Genomic DNA, 26,881 nt, shown 5'->3' with positions numbered 1-26,881 from the left:
TGAAATTGATTAACTTAGCATAGCTATTACATTGCATTTGAAATTTAGAAAGGAAATAAGCTTGTGGGAGATTTAACTTGCTGAGATGTTTCTCGTTAGTATTTTTCTGTATTATTTATTTGATCAAATTTGCTGGAAACAAAAGATGTGCTATGACAAACTCTTCTGTCTAGCCTCTAGTTTCTAACAAAGCTGACAGAGGGTGTGAGTGGTTCTGGAGAGATGTGCGTTGCTGGAAGCTGATTGAATAGCATTTGCAGGGGACAAAACCAACTCTATAACCGTGCCTGCATACACATTCACACAAAGAGCTTCACTGTTTTTTTTTGTTTGTTTGTTTGTTTCTTCTCAGCTTGCATCAGGCGCTTAGATCCATAGCTTAGAACTACCAATGTTTGAGTGAAGCTCAGATGAAGCAACACATAGGCATGGCTGCAGCCTTCTCCAAACCATGTGGCAGTGAATGATAAGGAAACAATAAACTTTGTTTGGTACAAACAGGAGAAGGGCAGAAATAATCTACTCAGAGACCATCTTAGACCAAGGGAGCAAAGTCATTCATTGAAATAACTGCCACTATGAAGCATCAACTCAGACAGGACAAGGCTGCTTTTCTGAACATCCGTCAAGCATAACTCTCAGCCTTTCCCAGGGACACTTTGTGGCCTGCAGATTTGACAGAATGTGTCACTGCTCAGAGGCATCACAGACGAAGGTTCTTTGGATTTGTACTGTTATGTGGCACTGGAAACACATTGTTTGAACTAGAAGAAACCAGTTAATCTCTTTTAATGAGTAAAAATTGTGAATAAACCTAAACTGAATGCCAAAGGCCAGGCCTCACTGAGCAGAGATAATCATATGTACATTGTTATTGTAAGATTTAGAAGGAGCATTAATGGTTATCACTAATAACATTATCATTCAATCCTTTTCCTATAAATGGGAACTCCAGCAAATTTGTGATTTCTTCATTCTTCAACAGTTTAGATGTGACATTCTGGAGAGGCATGCAATGTTGGAATTGTTCATTAGCCAATGTATCTGCTATCCAAAATAACCAAAACATATAGGGGAATATGGGCATCAAACGCATTAAGTGCATGGGGTTTGAATTTTGTTTATAACTATCCTGATCATTGTGTTTTAGCAACTAAGGTAGAAATATGAAAACATACCTCACCACCTGAGGTTTTGGCACACTGTATTTGTGCTTTATAGTGTTTTTCTATTTCCTTATCTAAAATGTCAGCATTTGTTTGAAGTTGTAGGAACTTAGCTTGCTTGTGTACCAGTTTGTCTTGCTGATTACGGTTGCCGTGCCCTATACTGCCTGAAGTCACTAAGAAGTACACACAGTTTAGCTGTAACAACAGCATGAAGAGAGGATATAGCCAAACCTATTGGACATGTTTCATTTTGATAGTTCTGCTGCACTTGATTGCATTGATGAACACTATGAGCCAGCAAACAAAGAGACTAAAAAGGCAAACATGGCTCATAATAACAATGTGCATTAAGTCAACTACCCAATTACAAGATGTCTCAGGTGAGCTTGATTATAGTCGAATATTTGGATTTGTCCAAGGAAGTGAATACCAGACTTTTAAATGAGCTATATTCCTTTTCGGTTGTTCTGTTATTTTGTGAAATAGCCAAATTTCATTCTATCATTTACTGAACATAAATTTCACTAAATGACAGAACTAAATGTGACCTTCCTTTTCTATATTGTCACAGAAACTCATGAATAAGCATGATGAAATGAACTGAAACGTCTATGGCTCAGTGTCTTAGATATTGGCTGAACTCAACAATGTCACTGACTATTAATACCAAAGTGGACAGAGCTCATTAAACACTTACCAAATCCAAAGGTAGCAGGTGCAGGGATGGGTGCAGTCTGGACAGTTGTAGAGGTGTAAAGACCAGTGACCAGCAGACCATCAAAGTATGTACTAGTGGAGATTGTCACTGCAAAGAGATAAAGAAACACAGTTTGTGAGAAAGAACCATAACTCAAGGCCATACACACACACACACACACACACACACACACACACACACACACACACACACACACACACACACACACACAGACAAACAAATAAATACAGACCTTCTTACAACCCAACATTATTTTGTGTATGTCACCCTTATACACCCCTTAATCAGAAGAAAACAGAAGAAAAAAAAACAGAAGAAATCTCATATTAAAATCATATCACAACATCAATCACTGTCTAATGCTCAGGCACAGACAGGGGAGCTGTTATTTTTGGCTGACTGATGTTATATGAATCATTGATTACTGGGAGGATAACAGCTCTTTGGAGCAATTTCTAGGACCGTGGGGCTAAGGCCTTTGACAGGCAGTTTACAGGTGAACACTTGTTAATTATCATGTAGTAATGCGGTACTTGTACATGTCCACAAGACCAACAGCTGCAAAATGAAAACACAGGTGCTAACAAGGAGCAGGGGAGAGAAAGAGAAAAAGAGAGAAAGAAAGAGAGAGCAGATGTGTAAACAGGAGGCAGGCTGGACCAGGGGGTGGCCATGACACCTTCCCTGCACAGACGGCAAATGTCACAGGAAAAATGTGTGACATGTTTGGCAAATGTGCCATTACATACTACAGCAAAGCATGAGTAAAACACAGAAGGGAAAAAAGAGATCAGATTTGGAGCCATGTTTTCTATTCTTTTTCTTTCATGAAGGGTCACAAATCAGATAAAGTTAAGCTTTTCTCTCCAGAGGCTATAAGCAGAACAAGCCAAGAGACTGAGGCTCCTGTATCAAGCCCTGGCACTAATGTGGACGACGCTTTGGACTGGTCCCAGGCAGACAGATCACGATGCAGAGGGGTGAGAAAAACACACTGTGCAGAAAGGGATGTGTTTCTGAATTCCTGAATCCTCAAAACCCACTTCATAAAAGACAAAGAAAGAAATAAGAGCTTCTACACCTTTCACCAGGCTCATTCAACCACTAAATCAAACCAAGAACTTTACCAAGCAAGGTGAGAGTGTGTTTGTCTGTGTGAGTGTGTGTGGCCATGTGTGGGTCTAGATGGCTCCACTCTTTGGGTTTTAACTTCTTTCTCAATGGACTCGTTTGCCAATCTTATGCCTCATTTCATACTCTCTCTCTCTCTCTCTCTCTCTCTCTCTCTCTCTCTCTCTCTCTCTCTCTCTCTCTCTCTCTCTCTCTCTCTCTCTCTCTCTCTCTCTCTCTCTCTCTCTCTCTCTCTCTCTCTCTCACACACACACACACACACACACATGCATTAAGAGCAGAGCCCAGTATCCCCACTACCCCTCCTTTCCCTTTCTCTCTCTCTCCCCCCCACATCATAGCTTCAATAATTTATCCCACCACTCCCAGTATTACATTCAGATCTCTCAGTCTACGCTGTCTGTTTGTTTTACCCAAACCAAGTCCTGGCTTCAGCTCCTAAGTACACAGCATACACACAACTATAGGATTACACCACACCGTGAAACCCTGTGAAGCTGAACTGAATAAAACATCTAGTCTCTTTATTCCTTGCTCTATTTGGCAGTTGTCAGTAAAGTCCTGAACCTGAATTTTAAATGTGCACAATTTCATCAATTCAGGAAATAGTGTTTAAATGGTGAAGTGTATATATAATACATTTACATTTCTCCTGTAAAGATATGTAAGTTAGGTACAACACAATATGGTACAATACAATAAAGTATGGGCGTGTCAAAGGCTACTTTGCCAAAACAACAAGCATCGGTAGGCATTGGGTTGAAATAATATTCACACACACTCACACATATACACCCACCCACACATCCCTAGTGAGCTCTAGTTGAAGTTGTTTGTGAGAGGAAAGGAGCAAGGAACACAGGAGAAAGCTAAAGGGGAAAAGGGTTACAAGGAGAAAAATTGAGAAGAAGGGATCTACTGAAGGGCGATGTATAGAGAGGTCTGTGGAAGGAAAGGGTAGAGGAAAGGTAATGAACATTAAAATTGAGATGCGCAAATAATTCATAAAAGTGCTATTTTTTAAGAAGAGAACAGAACAGAACAGAACCGTATCCTTTTAATATGGCAGAGTGGCTGGCAGACTCTCAAAACCAAATCTACTCAGTTGCGAAGGGTCTACACTCACAGGCTACACACACGTGCTTAGAGTTCCGCAATGCCATGGCTTTGAAGAGACCTCTTAGAATTCCCCTCCACACTCATGCTCACACACAACACATACTCATATTCTGTAGTTTTGAGTGCTTGAAGGGTAAAGCGCAGTAAGAATAAGAGGTCTCATCAAAGGCCTGAGGCAAAGTGAGCCAGCGAGATGAACAGAATAACAGTGAAAATAAGCCACAAGAACACTTCATATGGCTAGAATGCAGTGACAGCAAAGTTTGCTCCAAAAAGTAATACTGCTAGCAAGACAGGTTTTCTCATTTAGTTTGAGTATTGCTCTTTAACATATATTGTAAAAAGCCCTCTCTTCCCATTGTGTAACTAGCAACAATTAGCTGTGTTATCTGTGTGTAATGCTCTGGTTAACAAGAGATAATACTCTTTTCTTTTTTTCTTTTCCATTTATCATCTTTTCCGTCTGCTTTAGAGCTGAGTTTGGCACAGGTTTAGACAGACTGGAGAGAACCTGCCTTTCCACACTTATCCCCATCCTCTCTTTCCCTCTTCCTTCATGAATTCTGTGATGTCTGCAAGAACGCATACGTCCAGTCATGTTTCTGACCACAAATCTCCACCCTGTCCACTATAATGTGATGAGTGCACACTATGTAATTGTAATCATTGTGATCATGTGCTATCCTCCCCTCCTTTCTTCACTCTACTCTGCTGGTCCTATTCCACCATGCAATTTTGATGCTGTGATGTGGTATGCCTCATTACCAACACACACTGCTGCGCTCCTACTCAGCTATTGATAAACCCGGGCCTTACCAGCCTCTCTGGATGGACCCAGAAAGAGGAAGAGAGAGAGAGAGAGAGAGAGAGAGAGAGAGAGAGAGAGAGAGAGAGAGAGAAACAGACAGAATTGGGTGAGTGTTTGAGAGAGAATGAGTGAGTGCTGGTTGGGAGTGGAGATATTCTTTCCATGATTACATGAGTCAGAAAGTACAAACCCCCAAGAATGAAAAAAGACATTTGAAAAATTCTAGAGTACAAAGAGAATGTGGACATGAAGTTTTGGAAATCATTGAATTAACTTTTGTTCAGCCACAAATATATGATTCTTCAGCAGAAGGAGCCATGAAGCAAATAAACTTTAGCAAACATCCAGAAAAAAAGCAGATAGAAAGAGAGCACGACAAAAAAGAACATCAATATCTATTTGTGTGTTAAACAGATATGCTCTACTGTTGCCTCACAGCAACTTCTGCCTACCCCCCCCCCCCCTTTTATGTTTTATAAACAAATAGGTGTTTTTAACACTTCTTCAGGACAGCACCAAGGAAAAGACATAAGCATGAAACATGACATGAGAAAGTGAAGGCACAATAGCAAAACAAACTAGAGTGCCAAAGCCATACTAGATAAAGATAGGTGTAGCTCTAATATCAGCATGCACTGCAGTGGAGGTACTTTTTCATGGATCGCTCTAGAGTTCTGTTATCTGGCATCATTAGGTATTTGTAGAAAGAGGATAGTGGTAACTCAGTGGTTAAGATACTTGACTTGTAATCGGAAGGTTGCCACTGTTGCCACTGTTGGGTCCATGAGCAAGGCCCTTAACGCTCAATTGCTCAAGTTGTTCTCAGTCATAATTGTAAGTTGTTTTGGCTAAATGCCATAAACATAAATGTAAAGAGCCAGCACTGTGGAACACATCTCCCATAATCATGTAGGCCAGTTTACTTCAGAAAACAGCAACAATATTACATAGGGGTAGCAAATTTCTGAGGAGAAAAGACAGGATATGTACTATGTTGCTTCCTTGCCAACTTATGCCAAGCTAAAGCTAAATTAAAAAGACAATAATATTAGTCCATTTGTGTGTAAATCATAGAAAGACAGATAGCCTGCAATGTTTTAGTGTACAAAAGCTCATAATAGTCATTTCATGTCTAGCCATGAACGGCTTACTGTACACTAGCCAGAGACTGTGGTGCCAATGTGACGGGTATCATCTGAACTACACCCAGTGGCACCATAAAAGCCAGGAGTAAAGTCTCAGTAGAGGGAGGACAAGCTTGTTGGCAGAGCCAAAGCTCATTACTTCACTCTTAGGTAACAGCATGGCACTGGATAAGAAAGACGCCCAAAGAAGGACAGTATAATCACTGGAATAACTGGGCACTGGCTGCATTTGAGAAAGAGGAGGACAGAGAGAGCATACACAACACACATAATTACTCCTGGCTCAGGTCTATACAGCTTTACTTTCAGGAAAGTACTCTAAAAGTGCTATCCTTCAACAAGCACCAAGAAGGGTTTCCCCAGGCCTGCCCTGCTGTCTTTTTCATAGTAAGATGTGGATTAAAAACACTGGACAAAAAATGTAAAAACTATCAGAGTTTTCTACATGTGTGCATCTCTAATGATTGCACAACCACATCTGTGTAGAATTATTGCACAATTTCAGCAGCACACATGTGCAATGAGCTGTTTTTGCTTTTCCAACATAAAAAGTAAAAAGTAGCTTTTGTGCTCTGAGGAGTCTGATATTCCATAAAGGTAAAGTTATTGTATGCATGATTTATATGCTATTAGGGAATGTCCAAAGACAGAAATATTCTGTTCTAGATCTGTTTTATTTGAATTTACTGTTTTAACAAAGTCCCTTATAATATAAGGATACCTGGCCTTCAACTTTTCAGTTTTAAGACAATTTCAGTCAGATTTTAGTCAAGCTAGAATATTCAAGAAGCAAAGCTCCATTATGTATCAATGGAGAACTATAATACCTTTTTAATCAGACAAAAACAGCACTGACTACAGCTATGCATTTGTCAAAGACTGTTCATTTTCTGGGTTTTCTGCAGCAGACAATGGTGGTTTGAGTTTTTTGAAAGCAGTAGGTAGAGGCTGGATAAAGATAGGTGGTCATCTGACCCACATCAAGCCTCCCGCTGGTAAAACCACGTGCCCATGAGCGGCCGGAAATGGAGCCATGCCATGGCGCACAGCTTGGTCCATCTGTTCCCCCAGCCGGCCCTATGCCAGCATGCTGCCCCTTCCCCACTGCTCCTGCCCAGGTTCAGTGCTCTGTCACCTGTGCTCGACAATGAGTGACACGGGACTCTACCATTTCCACTCACATGCAAGCAGTGAGCAAATAAATGATGTAGACACGTGGGAGAAGGTCACAATTATCTGTTTATGCATATTAGTTCATACATGTGTAAGGGAGATGTCAGCATGCAAGCCACATGTATTTTGCATATTATTATTGAATATGCATGTCATATATTGGATAGACTACAGATATAACACCACCATCATTCCATTGCGTAACCCCCTGGCACCTGCCTGCCCTCCTGGCATTGCCATCTGCTGTTGTGGGGGCTTTTGCTGTCAACAGCTCCATCACCCAACCCTCTCCCCCCATATATATATATATATATATATATATATATATATATATATATATATATATATATATATATATAATACACACACACACACACACACACACACACCCATACACACACAAACACACCCACACCCATCCACACATACACACATACACAAATACACACCCCACACACTACTTTTCATCAACCTTTATATTTGTATTTTAAAGGTCATATCTAAATTACAGTAATTAGAGCCTCTGGGCTTTGATAGTGCCAGGCCCAGCAGTTTAACATTAGGAATGCCATTTATACATAGAGCTTTAAAGCCACCAAAAAGTCAGAATAATACAGTTGGACTTTGAACTCTCTTGCTCTATTAACCATAAAGATGAAATCAATCCACCTTAAGAAATTCTCAGCAAAAATAAAGGAATATTAAATCTAATCAATGGGATGTTTCCACCTGCACCACTCAAATGCTTTTATGAGCCTGACAAATCTAAATATAAAATACAATAAAAGAAAATAAATGATAAAAATAATACAAGAAAATTAATTAATAAATACTCAGGTTTATACAAGAAGGCAAACTGGGACTGTGTACAGCTAGTCACAGTGCTGGTTTTCAGTAACTCAGGCTCAGTGACTGGGAGATTAGCTGTATGGTTATGCCCCCACAGCTTGGAGCTGGAGTAGCTGACCGAGAGATGTGGCTTGTGGGATAGTGCTGAGCTGAACTCTTGCTGAGTTTGAAATGAACTATGCAAATAACCCTCTCCACTGTTACTGAGGTTTGCAGATTGCCAAATCAAGGAGAGTTACTATGTACCATGTTTTTTTCCCCAGCTTGTTATGTTTCAAAGTGACAAATTGAACAACATTTAAGAGTATTAATAAAGGTGCCATTTAGTGACTCCATCTGTCATCACTGTTTTAATTCTAAGATCAGATAAATGTAACAGCAGTATTGTAAGAGATAGTAAAATGAAACAAGTAGCACTACTCAAGTGAAGGAAAAGAGCAGAATGGAAAGGTTTTGCTGAGGAGAATGAAGAGAGTTGTCCTTTCCAGCTGAATGTAGTGTAAAATCTTTCCATGATACTCTGTCCCCAAACATGAGTTTTGGCCCTTACCAACTAAACCAAAACAAAATTGTACAAAAAAGTTCCAGAAACACAGTGTAAAATATCAAGCCAAGATTTCTTAATACCAAAAAATTACACAGAGTGACCAAAAACTGGAAGACACAAATACAATTACACTTTACACTTTCTGCATTTAGCAGACACTCATATTTAGGGTGACTTACAAAAGTAAAATACCATATAAAGAGTAACAGAGGTACAACTTCAAACGTGGTAAACACAAATACACTGTAAAGAGTTTTAGAGGTACAAATTGAAATATTAGCTTAGAAGGATTGTTAAGACTTATGTTTTACACCAGTCTACAACCTTCCTAATCCACCTCTGATTTCTCTACATCTACCCCATATACTTGTAAGTTTTACTTTTATTATTATAGTAGTATTATTTTGGTGTGCATTATCAATAGTAAGCATCTTTGGCATCTAGAAAGGTGCTATATAAGTATCGTGTATTATTATTATTATTGATTTATCAAAAATCCTACTCTTTTTAGAGCATTTTTTTCTCTGTTCCTCCATACACCTGCTCCAAAAAGGCTAGTTCTCACAGGAAAGAGGAAACGGGTAATAACCAACTGTCACAATCTATACTGGGCCCTCCACCCCTTCTGGCCTTGCAGAACCCGTGGTCACTCCTTTCTGCTGTTCTCCACACACACACACATACACATACACACACACACACACACACACACACACACACACACACACACACACACACACACACACACAGCTGGTCTATTTCCTCCTCTGGAACCCCTTCCACCTCCCGTGGACAGTCCTCAAGTAACGGCACTAGTTGGAACAGAGATGGAATCAACAATAGTGCCCCAGGGAATTGCATGATGAAATACACTTTGTGTGGGTGTTTTCCCATCCTGCTGTACTTAATTTAATGCGTCACTAAATCTCATACACATGAAGAAGAAGAAAATATCCAGATGGGATTTTTCAGAATTTTTCAAAATTCATCACATATGTGCAGTATATGTGTGGCACAAAGACCAACTACTGCAGTAAAATTTGCTCTGCAATAGGTGTGTGATGTCTGGCAAGCTGATGTAATAGACTATTAGACATTTGCCTGACAGATGCAGAAGGTAGAATGTTGTTTAAATTCAAAGTCTTGAAATTACTAATCTCACTACTATAATTCCATCACATAGTACATGTCTGAAAGTTCAAAACTATTAATCACAGTAACTCCCATGGGTAATTAGCTTTATCTAAATCTGCCTCTAGGCTTTCAGAGGTAAAATCTGTGAGATGTTTAGTTTGCTATGCCTCACATCAGCAACATCAATCCCTTTAGAAAAAGAGTAGCAATATAAAATTAAAAAACCCAAGATGAAAGAGAATAACATCAGTGTTTAGTGCATCTGCCCTGCTCTTGCACCTTCTCTTGGGCTTGACACTTCAAACTACAGTTCTGATGAGCTCAACAGCCCCCATTACCATCAAATTCTTTGCTGTGCTCAAGATGAAAACCATCATCCTTAATCAGCTAACCCTCAAAGTGCCCAAAACCTTACTTACACTATGATTACACCAGATTGCACTTTCTATACATTGATGAATAGAGGAATTTGTGCAAAGGGATGCCCAGTGACAAACAGGTGCTGCACGTTACATAGGATCTATCGGTTCCAGCTATTAGCTTAATCTATATTCTAGTTATATTCTAACTGAAGTTTCACATGTATAAAGCATGTATATAATTTCCAGTGAATAATGACGTTGTCTCCATGAAGAGGCCTTTAGCTGAGTTTGCAGTTTGCTTTCTGGCAAATCTCTCTTTCTCCCTCTTCTCAGTTTCTGTCTTTACCATAGCTGAATGTATCCAGACCCATAGGGAATTGACTCAGAAATGAAATATCCTGAAAACCAGACCTCAAACTTTGTAATCACCATTCATTCCTAAAAATAAACTGACCTACAGAAATGCTTGATACATCTTCTATTACCATGGCTATTTCAGTTTATCAGCACACCACAAAGTAGCTAATTACTGAAAGAGGAGCAGAGTTAATGTTTTCACAAGTACATTGATTATGCCTTAGAAGAGTTATCTTTGTATAAACCATTTACAGGCATAAGCTGTTGAAGAAATAACCAGTAAATCAAAAGTATCTATGTTCAGTGGTTTGGTTTCTCACAGATGTCTAATAGCATTAGACTGGAGTACAGTTAAAAAAAAATTACTGATTTCTAATTGCTTTCAGTAATGACAGTCTCAACTGGCACCTGGTCAATAGGGAATCACTCCCATGAGGTGTAGTTTTAATCACACAAGCCAGACACTGTGCTAATTTCTTTAATTAACCAAGAATAGCACCGCCACCCACCCAACCACATACGTGTGTGCAATGGTGTACATTCATCTAGCCTTGATATTTTTTTCTCAGGGTATCATTACCAGCCAGTGCCTATTTCCAAGGGTACAGTGCTCTAGAAAACAGTTATATGGGAGGTCAGGATAGACAGCAATGTGCTGGATAACTGCAGCACATCTGGCTGGTGTTAGTGATCACATAGTCTCATGGGACAGTGAGAAGGTGGTAATTGCAATGGGACAAGGTGGCACATATCCTTATTCCCCCCATCTGTAGCTCATAAAAGCCAAGGGAGGTAAAACCACACTACAGACCACTGGATTATAACCCATACCATCCCAGCAATGTGACAGATAAAGGTGTTTTTTCCCTTTGTCATTGTTGCCCATGGGAAAGTTTTTAGATTTTCTACCCTGTCTTTATCTACCCTGTCTTTTACATTCGTCTTCATGTCCCCTACAAGGACATTGGCAACTGGTATAATTTCACAATGATATTCAGTAAAGTACATTTGACTGGCAGCAAAATACAAATGCAAAAGATACAGCAGTAAATGCTCTCATATCTCTCCTCCATAGTTCTTCTATTTAGTAGCAGATGTCGTCTGATTAGTTTTTTGGAAACATGCCTTTTGGAAATAGTTCTGCAGTATGTAGATTGCAGTTTGGTGAAGCTACATAATCCTGACAAGTGGCCTCATCATTAATACTCCTAACCAAAATCAAGAAGTAACCTTTAATTTTTTAAATAGAAATTCACACGTGTGTCAGTGTCTAAAATAGAATAATTATGCAAGAAACAGACACAACTGTCCATAAGTGCTAGTATATTCTTTTTAACAATGGCATCTTTGTCTTTCAACTTCTAGCACATCATAGCCACTTTAATCCCCTCTCAGCATTACAGCCTTTTGGAGTGTCTCTGGAGGCACAGGTTGACAGCTCTTTGAGAAATGAATGTTTATATGCTTTGCAATTTCATCCCAGCTCAGCTATTTGCCACATTTGAAATTCTCTTCGTAAAAAGTGCTAGGCCTTTTGGTTAGTTTGAATGCATTGGTGCCTAGTGACAGCAGAATGAAAAAGCTCATCTGCTCAACTTCACTGCTACAGTATCTCAGCCTTTCTCAGGTTCTACTATTCAATATGAATGTGAGGTGTGAGTGGGGCCGAGATGGTAGTAGGGGGAGGGAAGATGACTGAATAGATCAGCCGGGAGGGGTCCCAGTGGTAGGAAAACTAACTTTTTTTTCCCAGAAGGGTATTCCCCTACCTGTTAGAAAAGACCAGTGTTTTAGACATGTAATCTCTCCTCACCAGGCTCCTGTTTTTTACTTAGTTAGCCAGGGCCAGTGTGTTTGGAGGGCTAGGATTGGTGTGGGCCATGGTTAATCCACCCATGACATGCACTGCAGGCAACCTCCTGTTCTGTGAGGGATTTGGGAGTGGCAAATGGCTGAATGCTATCAGCACAGACGACACATTGCCCAGGGGCAGGGATTACAGCTGCCTGAATTGACATGCCAGCAGGAGGAAGCAAAGCTAGCCAAGGGGTAGGGATGAACAAGCATGGCTAACGCTACATCTAGACCCAGGCATGGACCCTCAACAGAGCTGACAGTACCAGTACCAGAGGAACCCTCAAGCTCCCAGGTGTCTTGAGAAGAAAAAAATATATAGAAGGACTCCTCACCAATTAATATATCTTAGTTTAGTTACAACAATAGTGTGGTCTACTAGGCACAGAAACTGAAAAAATTATTTAGGAGTAGATGGTTAAATTAAAAAAGGGGTGTCAACCAGTCTGCAGAATGTTTGTGTTGGATGCACCCAACACCATGTAACAATAAAAAAGTCTATTTTAGAATATTCATTATATTAGGCTATATAATTAAATATCATATTACTGTGACCATTAAACATTCCAAACATAATACATGATCTTGATTGGATAGGTTTTGTTGTTGTTTTTTAATTACGATACTAAATATCTTTTTCCCTCTGCTTTTTATTGTAGCTAGCTAACTTACATTTCACACGAGTTCCTCCGTCTGTCCCCTTTCGTAGATATTTCGCAAATAGCTACCACCATAAAATTAATATTAAAAAATTAAAATTGACCGTTAGCTAGAAAACAGAGAGAACCCAGGCCACTGTGCTGCTAGTAACTGTGGCATGTACAATACCTGAAATAAATCTACTACTCTCTCAATGCAGCCCATCTTGGTCAGTAATCTCGCTATGACCCTCCTGCCCGCAGCTAACTAGTAAAACTTAGCTATTTAGGTCTCAGATCATTTTAGCTCTTTTCTTATGCACACTATCAAACTAAATGGGTACTCAGGTAGTATGTCACATTTTTCAATTTGCACGAATTCTTCTCAATAATTGTTAGCTATGTAGGTAGCTATCTGACATAGCAGTTTATGTTTGCAGGGTATGCAATATTCAGCTATCTCAGTTTTTGTAGGTAGCTGGCTATCTATCCAATTTAAGTTCAACAGTCACTTTAATAGTTACCAAGCTAGTAATTTAATGGCAGTCAATTTAGCTATATAGCTATGTAGCTATATAGCTACAAACTGATATTAAAGATGTCTGTTATGTTTAAGATGTCTTTTATCAATATTTTCAGTCTAACCATATATGTAATTACACAATAAGTTTCATTGGGAATATCAGGAATTCATTTCAAACAACTATCAGGGCAGTACAGACGAGGTGGTTCCATAGAATCGAGAATGCCTTTTTTTAATTTGTGACTCACTGGAGTGTTTAAGTGCGTCATGCCTAATACTAGAAACACAGCATCTGTGGACTTTCTCAAAAAGAAAAACATTAACAACAATTAAACCAGTGAAAGATATTCATCAAGACGAGAACTGCTAAACTAATTTAGCAAGATATTACTGCTAGCAGTGTGGCTAACGCTACATTATATATGTGTATTTACACTACGTTCAGGTTTAGAGAAAGGGCTTGCATCTAACCCTGATGGTGATGATAACAGTAGAGATAATGATACTGGTTTAAATGAAAATATGAGGTAAAAATATAATATGTATATGCATTTTCAAATGTGTATACCTAAGAATTAAACATGTTATGTGGTCAAACATGCATTTTGAAAAAACCCTCAAAACTGGCTGCAACCATGAGGCTTCATTCAAACCGTTAGCTGCTTTGCACGATGGAAAGAGTACAGCTAGCAGAAAATGTGGTCTGATATGATATGGAGGAGCTAGCATATATGGAGTTGGCGAGGGTTTTTGTTTGTTTGTTTGTTTTTTTAATAGGAAAAAGTCTTTTCATTGATAAAGGTTTATTAAATGTAATACGCTCAAAATAAATCTATGCGATTAGATATATAAATTATAGTACAAATGGCTAACTGCTAATAAAACAAGTTTATAAGGTAAGCAACAAAAATATTTAGTTAGAAATATGAAAGAAATTAGAGCCAGCTAACCTAGCTAACGTGTTTAAGCGTAACATTCCACAGCACAACATTACTCTGAGCATTCTGTGCACAGCCTGGAAAGACTGTGGGGGATGTCATGGGGCATAACTTAGACCTAATACAAGTGCAGACAATGAGAAGGGAGGAGGGGCAATGTGTAGAGAACTTTCACTGGTATTTTGTATTTTTCTTGTATTGTGTTGTCCATATTGTCATTTAAGTTCATAACTGTAAAAATAAAAGACATTAATTTTATACTGGAAGGGGAAATTTTATGTGGATATTCCAGCAGCCCTATGTGCCCACGTAGCCATTTATATAACAGGTGTTCTCATGTACTTTTCTTTGAGTAATGATTCAGCATTCAGAAATGCAATTTAACAGCTATCATTGACATATAAATCTTATGGTTGCCAACGTTTTTCTGAAAACAGAACACTTTAAAAAAAAATATTTGTCTATTACAGGCTACATTCAGGGGATATGCAATTTTAGAAAATGCAGTGTGTAAATTTCTACTTGAGGCTAGTGTATGCTCAGCAGCAGCTACTACTACATGCTCTTTGCTGCAAATCTTGGCAGCATCCTTGTGCCAGATTGAGTGAGCCGTTATCTAAAAGGGGCTGATGCTTGCAGCAGCACCAAGACCTGGCTCTCTGTTGATGCCTGTGGAGCCTGCCTGTTTACCACATGGGGCTGAAACGAAATGGTAACAGAAGAGGGCATCTGTTTTATCCCTCCCCCGTATCTACAAACAACTATACTAACATTATCAGCACAGAGACACACTCCCCATAAACATCCCCAGCAGGTAGACAGAAAACCATTAAGTGCTGCTTACCAACCTCAAGAACTATAGCACACATTAGCTTGTCAGGAACTGTTTGGTAGCAAAATGAATGGTCAGGGGGAATTGACAATGAAAAATGCAAGAGTTGCATGCTGAATGCCCAGGCAACGCTGGCCCTGGCACATGCAGATGGTTCGCAGGTTGCTTGGCACACTGATGCTATTGTTTGCCACTCTGCATCTCACATAGCGACTGCCTGGCACAGTGCTTCTATCTCTCTGGCATGTGGACCCACCATCACTGCTATCCAGGGTGAAGCCCATGTCCAGATGCAACGGATTCATTTGGAGAGGAGTTCCACTGTCAAGCTAAGTGCCAAGAAGGCAGTTATCAGAGCAGGACCTGGACACATAACAGCAATCGCATTATGCAGTGAGCCATCACAATAGCTTGGCAAATAACTCATGAGTCATCCAACAGAAGCTTTGAAAGGTCTACTTCTGGAGCATTCATGTTGTTTGCTGAAAGTATGACTATATGAAGTCTTTTTATGAAGTGTGCAGTTAGCTACATCCTATCTATATGGAAATTACTATGTAAAAAGTACTCTATTAAATCACAGTACAAAATATGAGATCTTTGTTTTCGGTTTCACCAATTTAACTGTTCCTCACATTTTGTTCTAGCCTTGAGTGACATGACTTAACAGGCTATTCTAACACATTTTCCTGTCTATTTATAAGCATGAATGGATGAACCTCTATTATACCATAATCCTGACTTGAACAAGCATTGTCACAAGTTCCTCCAGAACACAACAGCTCGACCAATGACACAAAAGTCTACTTGCCACTCTAATGATAAGGACATTAGTGTTTAGTCAGTGGAGCATTTGACCTCTCAGACACAAGCATGATTGATTTCACAGGCAATTCTATGCCTCTCTGCGTTTGTGTTTGTTGAGTGTTTGTGTATGTGTGTGTGTGTGTGTGTGTGTGTGTGTGTGTGTGTGTGTTGGTGGGGTAATACGGATTAGACATTGGTACATCAATTTACAAAAGAACTCTCAATGAAATTTTCATCCAGTTTCCCATGGGAAGTTAGGGCGTAAACAAACCAGGTCAAGCAGAAACATTTACAATAGGTCCACATCGATCATCCACCCTGAAAACAATTTATCTACAACACAAACGTAGTATTCATGTAGTATTCATACTACACTACACAAAAAATAACAAAAAAACCCTCTTTCTCATTCAAAACTGATACAAATATTCATATTCACATTGCCATCTCTTTCATTTAAAGTATTTTTCATTCATTTAAATTTTTATCTGATTAGGACAAAATGTGTTTTATTGGCTCAACTGAAATCACTGCACCATACTAAGCTCCCTTTTGGCCTTTATATTTCTATGGTCAGTTTTGCTCTTTTCAGGGGCAGTAATAATGGGTGGAGAAAGGAAGGTATGGGTGAGGCAGTTTTGCAGCTTTTTATTGCTTAACAAACTTATAGCAGCTTCAGCATAAATGTCTTACTAAAGAGCAATTTGACAGGCTGTTGGAACCTCAGCCATGCCCTGTGCTATTAGGATGACACACATGAACCCCACTCAGATACTAGATGAGTGTCCCTCTGCCTCAGCCTCATCACTTACTGGCAGCTGGTGTGAATCCTAGTGCTACTTCAGCTAGCATCAGTTAAAATGTTAATTCACTCTTACAGTCTTGGCTAGAACAAATAATGGTGGCACAGCATGACTAACCACAGCTACGTCTAACTGCAATCAAATGAGCCTATGAAACAGCTATGTTGTGAAGATTTCAATGAGCTGGTCAGGATAATGCATCTGGGGTTTAAATTGGAAAGAATGCATTTCTGGAACATGTTCACTCCAAGATTTACTTCATAGGATTACTTAAATCCTGAATTGGATTATATTTCATTTTTGTTAATATGTGTCATGTCATGTCCTTGTTATTTAGTTTGTTGTAATGTATATTTCCCACAGCAATGCAGTGGCAAACAGTTGATATGCCAATGCATTGCCACAGGAAACAAATGATATGTTTCAGTGATGTGTTGATACAAATAATACATTGTGCCATGTTTAAGATCAGTTTCACTGACACTGAAATAAGTTAGAAATGTAAGTGTATTCTAAATTCATTGCTTTAAAGCAGTGCTCACAGCTTGGAATAAAGTGATTCATAATGGGCATTCTCACAGTAATAATGCTAATTGTTATGTAGTGGTTTCTGTTAGTCTGTTTTCATCATCTTGCACTCTCATTGTACTCTTCTGATGTGCTGCAGTTACCCATTCAAAGAGTGAATCCAAGGGAGTGCTGCAAACATGGGCTGCCAGGCTAAGAGGGGCTTTATGGGAGTGTGTGAGTGCCACTCCAACCACTCTACAGAAAGTCATCATCATCACTACCATCATCATCATCATCAACAGTGACAACAATAGCAACACAGTGTCAGAGACAAGCAGGAACATATGTGCACACACACACACACACACACACACACACACACACACACGTTTACAAACAGACAATTCTGCTTTTTTCAGAAACTCTCTAAACATGGAGTAAACCCACACATCAAAAGATACAGGAAAATTCTAAAACTGTACATTAGTTGTTGGCATAGACAAAAGATTCTGATATTGGCATGAAAATTTAAATTTCATTGAAAATCTAGAGCTTACATATTGAACTTACACTCTTCTCACCGACCACCTCTTAACCTAGTATTCAAAATTCTCCTAATTATAATTGCCAGATCAACACAAAAATATCAGTTATCATTATCTCCCTCTTTCTCTATTGCCTCTGTATTGCCTTCTCTCTTTCCCTCTTCCACCCACACATCCACACACACTCACCAAACCATACTCACACACAGGTTCATCACCTTCTATAAAAGGTACTGATGTTTGGAGAAGAATATGGCCATGCAGCCATAGAGTGCACAGGTCATGATAAGGCAGATACAGCTTTCAAAGCAGTGCTTTGTGCCTCTGCTTTCAGATAGACCTCTGGCTTCAGTATGCAAACCCTCACACAAAGAAGCTGCTGTCTACATCAGCTAGAAGCTGTGCTTCACAACAGCAACAAACACCAGGCTCTCAAAGAAGGCCGAGAGGGGGAGTAAAAACTAAAACTACATGCTGTTTTCTGAATTTCGTGGGAGTGTAGAGTCCCTTGGGTCATTCTTTCTTTTTTCTTTTCTTCATCTCCCTCTCTTGCTTTATTTCTCTCTCTCTCTTTCTCTCTCTCTCCCTCTCTTCAACATCTTATCATCATCTTATGGTCAGAAATGAAAGGAAAAGCTGCCCTGAATTTCTAGTTTTGGATTTACAGTGACCTTTAACCTTCTGGTGAAGGTGGCGATGAATGCTAATACTTTGCACCAACAGTCCTTCTTTGTGATGGAGCAAGAGAAAAGGTCACTAGTGCCTTAATAAAATGCTTTCACCTCTGCAGTTACACATTTATAATTGTGGGGATTTGGTTTGTGTCATCCATTTAGTGCTGATCATTTCTATTGTACTCATCCTGTAGGATGGAGGAAATGAGATGATACAGATATGGGTGATACATTAAAAAAGAATTCTGTTTAAGCATCTAAAACTGAACAGAGGCTGTAATTTCGGAAATTAAATGTGTGTGTGTGTGTGTGTGTGTGTGTGTGTGTGTGTGTGTGTGTGTGTGTGTGTGCGTGCACCCACATCTGCCCATGCCAGCTAGAACCTAAGAGCTAAATAAACACAATTTTCATACTCAGTTTCAAGTAAGAATGGTAGTACCTCAAGGCAAGAAAAACATATAGTGAAAAGAGCAGCAGTTCAGATTTTCAATAAAAGCAAAAAAAAGTGAATTGTGTAAGTACTGCAAAAAACAAACAAAAAAAATTGGCAAAGAAGGAGGAAAAACAAACGAAGGATCAGAAAGTCAGAGCCATGTCTCTGGGCAGAGCAGCAGCTCAGCAGGCATGGATGGAGTACTTCCTCCAGGCTATGATGGAGCAGGTAGAGCCAGCTGGCACTGAGAGAGTAGCACCAGACTGGCCTCTTGGTGGCAGCGCCCTTAGCCTAGTGGGCTCCTAACTTCCAGTCCTCACGTTCACAGTGCACCAAAAAAAGGCCAGTTATTCTCACACTCCTTTTCCTATTAACTGGTTCCATCACCCCCAACTCTCACAAAATAAGATAATAATAATAATTATTATTACTATTATTATCTCCATCAAGGAGCAGAACGGAGGAGATGGAGAAGGTCAAAATTTGAGGCATTTTACATAAATCTTGTTTTCTTTCTGTTTCTCTCTGTTTTAAAACAAATATGGGCATCTCTCTTCTTCCTCTCTCTGTCTAATGCCTATATTTTACTCTTGCTTGCTCAGGGATATGCTAACTTCTGAGTGTTATGAATTTTCAGAGCACTGTGAATTCTCAGAATTGTTCACTGCATTAATAAGAAAAAAGTGCATTATTCTAAATGCATTATTAACACTTATTTATCAAACCAAGTAACAAATATAATAGCAAAACATTACAACATTGCAAAGCTTTCGCAAGGGTAGTTATACTGATAATACCATGTGTGAAAGACTCTCCATGTTACATACACACATCACTCTCTGATTTCATTTATCCAGCAACCCCGTCAGTCTGGGTGAGTGCCCTCGATGTCAGTGGGGCTCTATTCTGTTGCTGAGCTCATTCATAATAGTATTGCATAGCTTCCAGGATCATTATGTATGAAAACAAGCTTGAGAAAGATTGCTTCACCTTTTCTACATTGTGGCCCTCTAACCCTCTAATCTCACAATGTTTTATTTTTACTTTTTTCTTTCTTTTATCTACCTATCTATTTTATTTATTTATTTTTATTTATTTATATGCTGGGTGAGACTGTACATGTGTTTGTGTGTCTGTGTTTAACAGTGATAGAAAGAGATAGTGCAAAAGAGGAAGAAGAGAAATTTGTCCTGAGGATAAGCCACCTACACACAGAGCAACGGGATCACACGGCAAAGCTCAGGACTCCCACTTTACATCAATACATAAATGTTACATAAACGCACACAGAAATACTCAAACATGAAGACAAACAATTCATTTTCTAAACACACACACACACACATACACACACACAAAGCATTTCCAGATCAGCAGGTATGTGTGTCATTAGTGTAATAAACTGTTGTGAGATACAAATGTCAACAAGAACTATTTTACAAAGATTAATTATTTTATTTTTAGCAAATAAAACATTTTCACAAACTTATGCTCTTCTCTCTCTCTCTCTCTCTCTCTCTCCCTCTCTCTCTCTCTCTCTCTCACACACACACACACACACACACACACACACACAAACACACACACGTGCTCCATTTCCAAAACAACAGCATGGCAATATCTTACTAATGCAAATCTAATGTTAGACAGAGATTATCTGTAACCTACATCAAGGCCATTTTATACAAGTTTTTTTATCTCATACACAGTACTCTCTCCTAAGCTCATATTAAATAATGTACAAAATTGCCTCTGCTTGTTGATTAAATTTATTTTTTTTGTGTGTTCATAAATGCAGCTGGCTTCACTGTACTTGTAAATAAAGAATACTTATTATTTAAGAGCATAGATTTTAACCAAATTAATTAAATCTTTTCCAGTGCATTTTGTAAATTCATTAGTGTTCAACTGCTGTTACCCTTTCCATGTGAATGTACATGCACACAAATATACTAAATATACTCTCTCTAAAACATAAATATTCTTTTAAAAATCTATTCCATACCTTTATATTCAAGTGAATGTTGCAAGGACATAAACACGCACATTTCTCCCACACTCTCCCCCTACATCTCTCTCTCTCTCTCTCTCTCTCTCTCTCTCTCTCTCTCTCTCTCTCTCTGTCTCAGCCACACTTGCTAGCGGTGTGAACTCACCCTGATACTCCTGTCCTGGCGTGTAGGCGGTGGGGTTGCCAGCAATCTGTAAGGTGAGCAGCACCTCTCCTCCACCCTCTGCCACGCCTGACCCCTCCAGCTCCCCATGGTGGGTGCACAGGAAGAAGAAGGGGTTGAATCGGGGGTAGAAGCCAACCGGGGGCGCCCCCAAATCCATGCTGCCCCCCAAAGCCAGAGCCAGCAGAGCACAGGCGAGGGCACCCCTGAATGAGGTCTGGCCCATCCCCACTGTGCACTGGAGAAGTTAGTGAGAGAGAGAGATATGGAGAGGGGTCGTGTGGAGAGTTGTGCTCACAGATAGAGTCCCACCAGCGGGCTGGAGTCCAGAAGTCAAGCACAAGGTCTGGCAGTGTTGTTTGTGTGTGTGTATGTGCGTGTGTGCGTGGATGTGTGTGTGTAGAGCTGGTTACGGTGCCCTCTGCCTTCTGAACCTTTTCTCCTCCCTTCACTCGCAGGGAGTTCGGAGCGTGCCTGTGCTGTCCTGCTCCAGCACTTAAATACCCACCCCTCCCTCTCTCCCTCCCTCTCTCTTTCTTTCTCCTCCCACTCTCGCTCTCTCTCTCTCCCTCCCTCTTTCTCCAGTACTAGCACATGCAGTACACCCTCACAGACGGCCTCCATCCTCTCACTCCTTTCTCTTTCTCTTCAGAGAGACTTACACTCGTGTTCTTTTCTCTTTTTTATCCCAAGATTCCTCTCTGTTACTTACCCTTCCCACCCTAAAAGGGCTTGTAATTCTTTTTTTTTTTTTTGCCTTTTCTCCCTTTCTTATTCCTGCATCCCCCAGCTGGTTTCGTCCACTCCCACCCAGAATCACACCTCCTTCCCTCCCTCCATTCTGTCTCTCTCCCCCTCCTCCCAGCTGTCTGATGGGACTCTTTCCCTTCTCTCTGTCTGGGCTTCATTCTCCCTCACTCTCCTGCGTCTGGGTGCCCAGTTCTGTGATTTTGTTTTTCCTTCTCTCTTCTTCTCCCTTTATGGCCTTCTCTACTGGAATCTGCTTTTCCATCATATTCTCCAACTCTCTTACCATCTCTCCAACCGTACGCACCCACACTCTCTGCTCCACTTTAACGTCAGAAAAAAGAGGCACTAATATGGATTTATCCTCATGTCTCTGCTCTATCCTACTTCCTAAATTTCTAGTTGTTTTTTATTTTACTTTCTTTGCTATCTTCTTCCTCTCTCATTGTCTCTCGGGCATAAACTGAAACAGCATGTGATAGTTCCCTCCCTTCTCTATTTTCTCCATCTGTCTTTCCCTCTCTTCCTTTCTCCCCACTTAGTTCTTTCCACTGAGCATTATTGGTGTGATGTTTTGTAATAAATCTTGCAATCCAAAATCGATACACTTTTAATAAACTTATCAGCAATAAACTGCAAATATTAACCATTCAAACAATGTTTATGCAACATGACTACTGTCTTACCTGGTTTAAAATAAATAAATCAAATCTCTGCATACCCAAAAATCAGATAAAATCCTTACCATGACAGAGGGTCAAATACAAACTGTGCAAATACAGTCTCGGCCAAGGTACATTATCACTGGTCTGAAGCATTGCTTACATCTCTTCGTCCATTTGAGATGTGGGAATTTAAAAAAAATCCTGAACTTGCATCCCTATGGACAATAAATAGTTAAAATAACATGTGCATTTTAACTACATATGCAAAGTAAACAATCATTAAAGCAAAAAAGATAGCAGTTCATGTCTTCAAAATGGCTATGACTCATTTATTTTTCATTCTAAAATATATCTTCCTCGGTTTTTGAGGTAAATGTTATTGATGATCACAATAATGAGAAAGAAGAAGAAGAAGAAGAAGAAGAAGAAGAAGAAGAAGAAGAAGAAGAAGAAGAAAAGAAGAAAGAGCTATCATCATCATAACCCACTCTCGGTTTCTCTTCACAGTGTGTTGCTTGCGGTACTGAGCTACATGAAATAGCTGGCAGAAGGCCAAAGGTCCCAAATAATCTTCAACCACAGTTTCCATTTGCTATTCAAATTCTCCTCATTCAAGTTCTCCTCAAGCAAATTCAGACTTTAGGTTTAGAGACAATAGATTAAAAATACTGCAAATTAGTCGAACAAGATGCCAGGACTTAACAACTACCTATATGTCTCCATGATCTCTCTTCAGAAAACATCTCAATTTAGCAAACCTGTCCTACCACTTGGAAAATAGAAACCTGTTCAATGACCTTGTAATCTTGAGATAAAGGTTGCAAAAACATGACATCACATGACATCGCATGATATCACATGCGATTGGCCTATATGAGATAAACTTTGTGATAGCAATATATATTTGATGCCCCTTATAATCAGCCCTGCTCTCTCTCTCCCCATCTCTACCAGAAGATCACTGACATAACAAGAAAACATAACAGCCTCCCACTGTCTCTCTCTTTCAATTTGTGTTACATAGAGTGTCACTAGAAGACATAACAGGAAACTGTCTGGCAAAGCAAGACTAGAGAATTTGCTTAATATCAGCCTAGTAACAGTACCTAATGAATGTGCTTATATTTAAGAGAATGCATGAAAATTAATTTTCTAGTTATAATTGAGTTAATTTACTTATTATTCCCAAAGTGACATATAGGCGCTACTGACTAAGCAGTTTTCTTTTTCATATTCTTCTGTCTTACACTTATTTCTAAAGATTCTTTCAAGGTGGAAGAGTTTGCTGAAAGAGTCTCATAGGTTATCTCACTCCTCTGATGCAGTACCAACAGGACAGAGTGTTAAATTCTTAATTAATTCTCTTTAATTAACTACCAAACCTAAGTCACTGGAGATTGCTCTCAAACATTAGTATGCTTGTGCAAGGTATTTCCAACTTATTTTCAATCTGTAGCATGGAGCAAATGGTAATTTGTTGGAAACATTCAAATATCCTATGAGGGAAATATACTATCCACTTATTTTTAAAGAGAGGATCTACTAAGAGCAAACAAAAAAGCAAGTCAAATTAAATTCAAGCTCCTACAATAAATCTGATGCTTTTTTTTTTTTTTTTTTTACAAAAAGGTCCTATAGCAAGTAGTCATCATGTGAAATAAAAGAAATTACATGTCATATACTTGTCATATACGTGGAATTACATGTCAAAGACTTGCATTTATTCATTCTGAATTTCATCTGATGTTTTAGGACTAAAGCATTCTTGAGGTCAAATTAAGATTGCAAGCAGAACAATCATATAAATGACACCATTTCAGCATAGGGCTCAAAATACTCTATTCTAAGCAGATGGGTAAATATCCTACAGAGGAAAAACTGAAGGCTGTTCATGACCCAAAGCTAAGACAGGAATGAAGCCTTGTTTCTTTCTCTTGTGAATCTTTCCCTCCAGTAGACCTCCCCCCCAAGACTTTTATTCAGGAACTGGGGGCAGTCACTCTCCATTATGGAAACTAGATTGGGGAAGGATGGCCAAGGAATAGATGGAGGCCAGTAATTATTTTTATCATTATTAATTTCCACCTCAAGCCTTTGTTTGCCTCCATCTCCACTGACCCCCCTCCCCATCACTCCAACCACTACCCGTCTTCTTTACAAGGCTACGTGCCAAACCAGGCAGAACACAGACTGACACACAAAAGGGGAAAGAGCTTAAAGGGATGGAGTGAGAGAGAATGTGTTACAGAGAGTGTGTGAGAGTGTGTTAAGGAGTGTGTGTGAGAGAGAAGTAGAAGGAGGGGCAGTGGCTTTCGCCTCATCATCCAGAAGACCGTAACTTGGACATGTAGAATGTATATTTGTCACAGCAAATCAAAATAAAATACTGGGTTGGGGGAGGTTAGAAAATGGGGGTTGGGGCAGGGGCAGGGCCCTCAGGGTATACTTCAGCTGTGATGGCTTGCACACTCCAATTAGTAACATGAAAAGGGCTGACTCTCATCACCTTCATGGGGTAAGACCGGGGGTGGTGGGCAAATGTAACAAATGTGTGTCATTTAAACTCTTAACCAGCATGGGTCAGCCAGAAGCCTACTCCCCCATCACCCACTCACACACAGTTGAGGCATTCCTTTAACACACCAATCTACAGCCCTAAGACACAAACACCAGAGACTGATGTCATATTGGGGATTTGATGAAGGCATATATGGTGACACAGTGATTGGAAGAAGTACACTGGAAGAAAACACTCACACACTGACATCTGCATCCAATTTTTTTATTTGGTTAATACCAAATGTTTCTTTTTCATTGTAAGTACCTGAAAAGCAACACAGGCATACATACATTAAACACCTAATTTAGAAATGCTCTTTTTTCTTATATTTCAGTTTTTTCTTTTTGTTTTTTTCTCAATTCTTTTTAAATTGTAATTTCCTCAAAATAGAACAACATATGTAAATACATATATAAGTAACAGTGCAATCAAATTAAACAAACATAAAACATGGAAATACTAATAATGCAATAGTAATAAAGGAATACGAATAACAATGTAATAAAATGACCAAATGAGAGGAAATGAGAATGAAAATAGGTTATTATTAATAGTAATACTACTACTACTACTACTACTACTACTACTAATAATAATAATAATAAAATAACTTTGATATACACCAAATACAAATACCAATCTATGTGGTTCAATTTTGAATAAACTGAAAAGAGACAAGGGTCCCAAATTTTAGGGAAAAGTTCAGACTTATTTCTCAGATCAAAACTGAACTTTTCCACTGAGTAATGGCTGGTCTCTTTATCCAGTTATAGATTATACATCTCTTTGCGGATATCATGGTTAAATGGAAAAAAATGTCTCGGAGATGGGAACTGGAGATAGCTTGTGTCACCTAGAATAACTAAAGATGAATTAAGAAGGATGTCTTTTTGAAATATTTCCTGTAAAATGATTTAAAATTTGGACCATATTTGTAATTTAATGCTTTCCCAAAACATATGTAACATTACCAACGCTTATTTTACACTGTGGAGAAAGAAGAGAGGACGTTTTCTTGAAGAAACTTAATTTTCCTGGGATAAAATATATTCTGTGAGGTACTTTGGATTGGCACAATTTATATCTGAATTTAATAAAAATTGCTTGTAATTGTCTAATTTTAACCCATTTATTATCATATATCTGGGCCCCAAGGTCCCTTTTCCCATTTTTCTTTAGAAATGGTTGCATTTGCTACAGTGTGGTCCAGCAAGAAATGAGATGATTGTGATACACTTCTAAGTATCATCTTTCTGAGAAAAGGTTCAAGAGTGGCCTGTTGAGGTTTATGTAGGGAATCCTTCTGACCTATCTGTATAGAATGCCTTCACTGTACATGAAAAATTGAGAAGGGGGGATTTCAAAAGAATCACAAAAATCAGTATAAGAAGTGCCATCTTGGAATAGATCTTCTAGAGACAGTAAGCCATTTTATGCTTAGATGTTAAAAGCATGATCTTTTAGGGCTATAGGTAAGTTGTGATTATGTATAAATGAAGCAGAGGGTGAAATTGTTTGTTTTAAATTTAAAACAGCTCTTCCCATACCATATATATACACACATACACATATACATATATAAGATTTTTTGGTGTAAGCAAAGAAGGACAGTTGATAAATCAATGACATTCAAAAAGTGTTGTACTATCTGATTTCAAGGTGGGTA

General features: G+C 39.1%; 1 protein-coding gene across 3 annotated transcripts in view; it reads right to left on the bottom strand.

Annotated features, from left to right (window-relative positions):
- Nucleotides 1-21,706, bottom strand: part of reln (reelin) — a 95,221-nt gene extending 73,515 nt beyond the window's left edge. For all 3 annotated transcript variants that reach the window (XM_027008785.2, XM_027008786.2, XM_027008783.2), the window contains exons 1-2: nt 21,226-21,706; nt 1,867-1,974 (exon numbers count right to left, since the gene is read on the bottom strand). In XM_027008785.2, coding sequence (XP_026864586.2) covers nt 1,867-1,974; nt 21,226-21,469 — 352 coding nt within the window. In that variant the 5' untranslated portion in view covers nt 21,470-21,706. The remainder of the gene's footprint in view (nt 1-1,866; nt 1,975-21,225) is intronic.
- Between the last annotated feature and the right edge of the window lie 5,175 nt (nt 21,707-26,881).

The sequence above is a fragment of the Electrophorus electricus genome, chromosome 4, assembly GCF_013358815.1.
Source record: "Electrophorus electricus isolate fEleEle1 chromosome 4, fEleEle1.pri, whole genome shotgun sequence".
Taxonomy (NCBI): domain Eukaryota; kingdom Metazoa; phylum Chordata; class Actinopteri; order Gymnotiformes; family Gymnotidae; genus Electrophorus; species Electrophorus electricus.
The sequence above is the reverse complement of the archived record's forward strand: the minus strand, read 5'-3'. Positions and strand labels throughout refer to the sequence as shown.